Below are 8091 nucleotides of genomic sequence, written 5' to 3' on the forward strand. Positions count from 1 at the left end.
TACGGTATTACACACGACACGACACGAAACGATAATTAAACGGGTAAGGTTCGGGTCAAGACTTTTAACTTGATGATGACTCGGATATGACCCGTTTAATTATATATTATTTATTATAAATTTCATATTTTTATAAATATATTATATATTATAGATTTGTAGTGGGCCAAACTCAAGAATTAGAAATAATATTCAAATTTTCGAAGTTACTTAATTTTACTCATCATCACCACTTATTCCCTTTGCTTTTGAACTTCAACTCTTTTCAATTTGCCTTCTAAACTTAGTAATTTTTTTCATTCCATCTCCTAACTCCAATGTTTCACTTTTGCATCCATAACTCTTTCTTTCCAACCTTTAAAATGTTTCAAGCAGACATGACACAACATATTTACAATGTCTAGACCTTAACCTGAAACCCAACACGAAAATGATGGGTTGACACGACACAATAATTAAATGGGTCGGGTTAGGGTCAAACCCTTTCAACCCGTTTAATGTCTTGACATGACACGACACGTTTGCTAGGTCTATCCCGGGGTCGTGATAAACCAATATTTCAACTAGGGGCGAGCAAAAACCGAACTGATAAAGCAAAAATCGCAAAAACCGCAACCAAAAAACCGAAACCGATGCAAAAACCGATGATGCATATATTTTTTTGAAAACCTAAATTTATTGGTTTGGTTCAGTTTTTATTTAGAAACCGGAGCACCAAAACCAAACCACACCGTAAGCTTATTAACAATAAAATAAATCACTAATTTATATTATACAATTATACATATTATTAAAAAACCAATAAATTCTACTTTATACATATATTATATATTAAACTTGACGGTAATTAGTAATTAGATATTATATTTAATATGTAAACACTATGTGGGCTACAACTTGCAAGCTTGTAACTTCTAAGCACAAATTGAATAGAAAAATGAGCTTAAGAATATAGGTTGCAAATGAAATGATCAATTAAACAACATAAAAAACTTAAAATTAAAGCTTCTAAATATGAAGAAACGAAATGATAGCATGTCATACAATTATAAATCTTCACATGAACATTATGGTTAAAAAAATCGTACCAGTGAACATAAAAACCGCACCATATGTTTGAATAAGTTTTAAACCGGCATCGAACCGGTACAAATCGAAACCGCACTCAAAAACCGCAAAACCGAACCATTGAAATATCGCACCCAACGGTTTCTAGAATTTAAACCCGCACCTTGTGGTTTCCGATTTGGTTTGCCCCTAAAACCACATCAAACCGCACATTGCTCACCCTTAAGTTCAACGGTTCAACCTATTTATAATGTATTTTATACTAATCTCTCTCAAAAAAAAAAAAAAAAAAACATTTCGCTACCAAAATTGAAAGAAAGAAAGAAAACATTAATTAAACGGACAAAAGCTGTAACAATCGAAGTTCATCTTGGATTTGTTTAACAACTTGGAAAAGTTCCATCGATTTCAATTTTCATATACAGTTAAAGGCACTGAAGAAGACGACATTCCATGTCCAAACAAATTCTTCAAATCCAACTATCAATGAGGGATCTTTCCCGCCAAATCAATTAAACCAGAGCGTCATCATGACGAAGATCCTTACCCCCAAATTCAATTTCTCATTCATCTTCCTCTGCATCTCAATCTCCATTTACCGCTTCAACAACCCATCAGAAAACCAAACCCTAATCCCGAAACCATCACTACAACCACCACCACCACCGATCAATCGCAAGAACTACATTGTCAGATTCATCCAATACAAGAAAGCGGAAGACCACAAAGCGTATCTCGAGCATAACGCCAATGAAGTACCGTACAACTCGTGTTCTTGGGAATGGATCGATAGAAACAACCCTGCTTCTAAATTCCCCACGGATTTTGGAGTCGTCTCCATCGACGATGACGCTGTTGATTCGGTTGTTAGGAAGTTTGAGACACTGGAGATGGTGAAAGATGTTAGGGTTGATTCGAGCTACCATTTAAGGAGCTTGCTTGGTGGAATGAAGAAGAAAAGGTACGATCGAGTTGGGGCGTTTGTAGATGGGAAGAAGCGACCTGGGAAGATCTTCACATCGATGTCATTTACTGATGGTGAAGATTTCGTAGCTGCAGCCACGACTGCTAACCAGACGATTGAGTGGAAACGACAGCTTTTATCTCAGGTAAACATCAACAACATTTGAATCCATAGTTCCTTCTATGGCAATCACGGTGTGATCTGATTACTTTCGATGCAGAAATCTCAAGTTACATCCCTGTTTGGAGCAGATGCACTTTGGTCAAAAGGGTACACCGGAGCAAAAGTAAAGATGGCTATATTTGATACCGGAATTCGTTCTGATCACCCCCATTTCCGCAATATAAAGGTATCATCACCATTGATGGACTCCATGACTTTCTCCTTAAGTTGGCATCCAACATTTTATTTCTCTTTCACAACATCAGGAACGCACAAACTGGACGAATGAGAATTCACTAAACGATAATCTTGGACATGGAACATTTGTTGCTGGAGTGATTGCTGGTGAAAACACAGAATGTCTAGGGTTTGCACCAGATACAGAGATTTACGCTTTCCGTGTGTTTACAGATGCACAGGTAACACCTACACTACAGTTCCTCATCACTTCCATCTTCAAAACTATGTTAAGAGTCATAAATTTCTATTCAGCTTCTTACAGGTTTCATACACATCATGGTTTCTTGATGCATTCAACTATGCAATCGCAACCAACATGGATGTCTTGAACCTAAGCATCGGTGGACCTGATAACATGGATCTTCCATTTGTCGAGAAAGTTTGGGAATTAACAGCAAGCAACATCATAATGGTGTCTGCAATTGGCAACGATGGACCATATTATGGCACTTTAAACAACCCTGCTGATCAAAGTGATGTCATCGGTGTTGGTGGAATTGATTACAGTTCCAACATTGCTTCATTTTCATCACGTGGCATGAGCACTTGGGAGATCCCTCATGGGTATTCTATCTTTTTTCATTCATTTAGTTAAATGATCAAAGATTTAATCAAAATCTATAAAATTTGATCTTTACTACAGATATGGACGTGTAAAACCAGATGTAGTTGCTTATGGGAAGAATATCCGAGGATCTGCTATAGGAACAGGATGTAGAACACTATCAGGAACAAGTGTAGCAAGTCCTGTCGTTGCTGGTGTTGTGTGTCTTCTTGTTAGTGTCATCCCTGAAAGTGAAAGAAAGAAGATCTTGAATCCTGCAAGCATGAAGCAAACCCTAGTTGAAGGTGCTGTGAAGCTTTCTGGTCATAATATGTATGAGCAGGGTTCCGGAAGGGTTGATTTGTAAGTTTTTATATATTTTAATTGTAGCAAAAACTCAAAAAGACGTATTTTTTTGATATTTTTTTTGATATAACAGGTTAGAATCATATGAAATCTTGAAAAACTACAAGCCTCGAGCGACAATCTTCCCGAATGTTCTCGATTACACAGACTGCCCATACACGTGGCCTTTCTGCCAGCAACCGCTATACGCAGGCGGGATGCCTGTGCTTTTCAACGCCACCATCCTCAACGGAATGGGAGTAATCGGCTACTTCTCATCTGCACCATCATGGATTCCGGCGACTGAACAAGGTAATCTCCTCAACATCCGTTTCACTTACTCCGACATCATCTGGCCATGGACTGGCTACCTCGCTTTACACCTCCAAATCAAAGAAGAAGGATCTGACTTTTCCGGCGACATCTCCGGGAAGGTGGTCGTTCATATCTACTCCCCTCCGGCGACCGGAGAAACCACCTTCCAAAACAGCACGTGCGTGTTACATCTAAAGCTTAAAGTGATTCCGACTCCGGTGAGATCAAAACGGGTTTTATTCGATCAATTTCATAACATAAAATACCCACCCGGGTATGTCCCTAGGGATTCATTATCCGTTCATAACGACATTCTCGATTGGCATGGAGACCATTTGCATACGAATTTCCATTCAATGTTTAACGTTTTAAGAGAAGAAGGTTACTTTATTGAAACGCTTGGATCCCCGTTGACTTGCTTTGACGCGAACAATTACGGGAGTTTGTTAATGGTGGATCTTGAAGACGAGTATTTCGAAGAGGAGATACGCAAGCTAAAAGACGATGTCGTGGTTAGTGGGTTGGGTTTGGTGGTGTTTGGTGATTGGTATAACGTCGACACGATCACAAAGATGAGATTTTTCGACGACAATACACGGAGTTGGTGGACCCCAGTAACAGGTGGCGCGAATTTACCCGCTTTAAACGATCTTCTGTTTCCATTTGGGATCGCATTTGGTGATCGGATTCTCAATGGAAATATCAAAATCGAACATGATAGATGTAGGTATGCATCGGGAAGCAACATTGTTAAATTCCCAAAAGGCGGGTTTTTGCATCGGTTTCCTTTGTTTGATAGCGCGGGTAATAATGGGCATACGGATAAGGTACACATGTGAATTTACTATTTTACCCTCTTTTGGATTATGAAGTTACGTTAACGAGTTAATTTTAGGGAGATGGAGATGCAGCGATTCTTGGTGTTGTGGAAGTTGGAGAGGGTAGAATCGGCGTATATGGTGATTCCAACTGTTTGGATTCGAGTCACATGGTGAAAGATTGTTTCTGGCTTTTAACAAAAATGTTGGATTTCACAAGCAGAAGCATTAAAGATCCGGTTTTGTTTTCCAATTCAGTGAAACTGAAACAATCGATGGATGAAGGTGATGAACGATTACCTTCTAGAAGAACGGAATTGAATTTCTCGATGTATTCCAGAGTGATCGGAAAGGAATTGGTGTGTCGGAATGACTCGAGGTTTGATGTGTGGGGAACGAAGGGGTATGGGTTGCAGGTTAGAGGAAGAAACCATAGATTGCCAGGTCATCAGGCTATCGATTTGGGTAGTGGTTTAAAAAACTCTTCATCTGATTACTCTGTTCGAAAGGGTTTCAAGAACAAAAGGAGTTTTTCTTTTTCGGGGAATAAATTCTTCAGCTTTCTGTATTCAGATGATGTAAGAATCTCAAACTTGTACTTTATTTGTTACATATTTGGTATTATGAATAACAAATTGTAATTTTATATGCAGCCTCTTGTGATATTTCCAAATCAGTGGTTTTTACCTTGTATCATTGCTGTTTTTGGTGAGTGAATTTTATGTATATATACTTTGTGAGCTCAATTTCTGTTATGACCTAATTATTATTCGTTTTGTTTCAGGGGTTTTTCTTGTAACAAGTTTATGTAAAATTCGACAGAAAAGGCGTCGAAGAAGGAAAGTATCTGGATCCAGTAGATAAACATATTATTTTAATCATGGAAATGATTTTTTTGCAAATTTATAGAGGAAAAGATTATGAAAATTTGGAATGATGTTAATAATAATAAAAAGAATCATATTCTTCGGGTTCCACATACTGATAATATCTCGTTATTTGGTCGCGACTTCATGAATAACACACCCCGTCTATTCTTACTTTTGTCCTACAAAAAAATGGGGAAGAATTTGATAGTGATTAGTTTGTTATATTTGTTGATATATAGAGGATAATTAAAGAAAATGTTATATAAGAAATTAAATCACCTGTAATTGAAAAGATTGAGATTTTGGTTGAACAGATAGGCTATCTCGAACTGGAAAAACTGAAATAAATAAATAAGTAAATAAATCGAGGAGATTTTTAGGGCTATATTTGCTATAATAGTGATGAGTAAGACATTTATGTTTTGATACATACAAGAATCAATTTTGTCCCATTAGTATGAAGTTTGAGTCTCAAAGAGGAGACTAGACAAGTTTTTTTTTTTTTTTATGATAGTGATATGGAGGGTATTCATGTCTTTTGTTAGGGTAGGGTAAAAAATTAATTTTTGCCTCTTAACATCTTGGTTTTATTATTTAATGAATGTCAAATGCATTATAAAATTGTTTCGTTTTTATTCTTTAATGAATGTCAAATGCAGTATAAAACATTGTGTTCCATTGTGTTATATGTGACAGATTTAGAATAAGAAAAAATGACAAAGGAATATTTGTTTTTTTTAAGGTTTTAGATACCTCGAACAGACGATGATGAACACATAGGTTTGTAGCTGTTACAAGTGTACAAGAAAAGTGGAACTTCTTCATCTACCTTAAATTCATCGTTTCCTTTTATATCTTTTACACTAATTCGACTCTCGGATTCCCTATAAAATACATAGAAGGTTATATGCTATAATAAATAAATAAATAAATAAATAAGGAAAAGAAAAATATGATACCTGAAGCTTTGATTTAGTTTCAAAACATTTGAAACAGCTGATTCAAACATAACTCTATGTCAGACAAACATAAACAGATAACATAAAACAAAAAGGAAAAGATAGAATCTTACGTGGTTTTATATAACGAGAATTGTATCTCAGAATATTCTCACTTGAGGAAACTTTAGCTAGAGCAATCTTATGAGAATAGTCTTGACAAGTCAACAGTTTCTATTTCGTCAATTAAAAATAATTTTAATTAAATTTGAACATAAAAAAAATACAACTTTCAAAATGCTATTAACACATAACTCACTTGATTCAAGAAATTGATTTTGACTTCTGTTTGATTTATCGAACAAGTTTTAGACAAATGGTGATCCAGATTAGCAGAAACGGATCCAAGATGATCCACAACAGTCACCAAGGCACTTTGTATGTACTCCTTCGTGTTCTTTACAACTCTAAAAAGTCAAAGTCAAAATTACTCATTTTCAAATCCAATTTATACGTTGAGTTTTTAATATTTTTAGCTCAAACTTTCTGCTATCGCGCTTATTAAAAGCTGTCTTTCCGAACTAAAAGTAATATTTTTTTATAGAATTTAGAACTGAAATCCAACAAGTTTGACTCAGAAAAGTCAAAATCGGAATGTAGTTGCTTACAGTTGCTTTTGGTTGGAATTTAAGAAAGTGGATTGGTAGGAATCTGCTGCATGATGAAGCTGTGAACACAAATCTTTCAACTCCTGAAACAAAAACAAATCAAAATTCAAAATTTCAAAACAAAAATCAATCGAATTATGAAAAGAAGAAGATTTTGGGGTTATAGATTGACTTGAAGAGATTTCTTGAAAGTGGTTTCGTTTTCTGATTCAGATTGTGGGGTTTGTTTATGATCTTCAGAAGATGGGGATGAGTTCTTCATTTTCGTTGAGGTTTTTTTCTTCATTTGATTGGTTAATGGTTATATTAATAGTAAAAACATGCAAAAACACACACAAAAACACCTGGGTATGTGTGTGTTTATAAAGAAATAAATAAAGAATATAAGATTCTTTATTTTGAACAGAAAAGGCATGGGGAACTTAATGGGCAGAAATATATAGAAAGAAAGATAACAAACTTTTTATATATTTTCATTTTATTCCCGTGATCTTTTGTGTTATTCCCAGAAATACCCTTTTTATTCAGTCACTCTAGTAATTAAGAAATTATAAGTTGGTTTTTCAAAAAATTCAGTTAACTAAAAATATATAAAAACAAAACACATACATATTGTTAACAATAAGTATTAAATTCAATAATTTTTTTTTTGTACATGCTTAAATACTTCTTGTTTGTTGTAGATGTATAATCGATTATTTATATATTATTTTTTTGGTATTTTGATTTCAAATAGACAAGAAGAATGTGATCTAGATTTCTGGATTCTGTCATATCCAAACACATTCTAGGTTTAAAGATCTATAATTAGACTAAAAAATTAGTTAAAACCCATTAAATTATAGATTTTGTTTTAGGGAATTTTATATTTAAGTGAGACAAAATTTATATGCCAACATGCAGGAAATTCACATGAAGTCAGTTGGGTTTCTAGTCTTACATATTTATTTATTTATTATATTTATATATGAAGTTCTGAAAATATGAGTTAACTATTAAAGAGAGAATGGAGTTGTTTTAGTGGAAGATTAAACAACTGGAGTTGCCATTCTAAACCACATGTATGTTACCTATGTTTACAAATTACAAATGTTATATATATATATATATATATATATATATATATATATATATATATATATATATATATATATATATAT

The 8091-nt window shown here is 34.5% G+C and overlaps 2 protein-coding genes across 2 annotated transcripts; one reads left to right on the top strand and one right to left on the bottom strand.

The window, feature by feature from the left end:
• Nucleotides 1-1450: 1450 nt before the first annotated feature.
• On the top strand, nucleotides 1451-5435 carry LOC145010292 (subtilisin-like protease SBT6.1). The gene is made up of 9 exons (XM_078968855.1): nucleotides 1451-2177; nucleotides 2253-2381; nucleotides 2461-2613; nucleotides 2697-2998; nucleotides 3078-3341; nucleotides 3418-4465; nucleotides 4534-5034; nucleotides 5110-5164; nucleotides 5241-5435. Exons 1-9 carry the CDS (start codon nucleotides 1599-1601, stop codon nucleotides 5318-5320), a joined length of 3111 nt encoding a protein of 1036 aa, XP_078824981.1. The 5' UTR covers nucleotides 1451-1598; the 3' UTR covers nucleotides 5321-5435.
• Nucleotides 5314-7339, bottom strand: LOC145010293 (putative protein ABIL1). The gene is made up of 8 exons (XM_078968856.1): nucleotides 7104-7339; nucleotides 6932-7014; nucleotides 6583-6730; nucleotides 6398-6497; nucleotides 6285-6321; nucleotides 6079-6209; nucleotides 5605-5663; nucleotides 5314-5504 (listed from the first exon to the last, which is right to left on the bottom strand). The coding sequence occupies exons 1-8, from the start codon at nucleotides 7215-7217 to the stop codon at nucleotides 5415-5417; spliced, it is 762 nt and encodes a 253-aa protein (XP_078824982.1). The 5' UTR covers nucleotides 7218-7339; the 3' UTR covers nucleotides 5314-5414.
• Nucleotides 7340-8091: the final 752 nt, after the last annotated feature.

The sequence above is a fragment of the Lactuca saligna genome, chromosome 8 (genome assembly GCF_052625555.1).
Source record: "Lactuca saligna cultivar CGN05327 chromosome 8, ASM5262555v1, whole genome shotgun sequence".
Classification (NCBI taxonomy): Eukaryota; Viridiplantae; Streptophyta; class Magnoliopsida; order Asterales; family Asteraceae; genus Lactuca; species Lactuca saligna.

Bases quoted from the DNA above. Each gene is read 5' to 3' on its own strand.
- LOC145010293 (XM_078968856.1), bottom strand. From the start codon at position 7,217: ATGAAGAAAAAAACCTCAACGAAAATGAAGAACTCATCCCCATCTTCT. The intron at 6,210-6,284 runs GTATCATATTTT...TGTATTTTATAG, and splicing joins AAACTAAATCAAAGCTTCAG to GGAATCCGAGAGTCGAATTA. The intron at 5,664-6,078 runs GTATCTAAAACC...TATTTATTTCAG, and splicing joins TTCATCATCGTCTGTTCGAG to TTTTTCCAGTTCGAGATAGC.
- LOC145010292 (XM_078968855.1), top strand. From the start codon at position 1,599: ATGACGAAGATCCTTACCCCCAAATTCAATTTCTCATTCATCTTCCTC. The intron at 3,342-3,417 runs GTAAGTTTTTAT...TTGATATAACAG, and splicing joins GGTTCCGGAAGGGTTGATTT to GTTAGAATCATATGAAATCT. The intron at 4,466-4,533 runs GTACACATGTGA...AGTTAATTTTAG, and splicing joins ATAATGGGCATACGGATAAG to GGAGATGGAGATGCAGCGAT.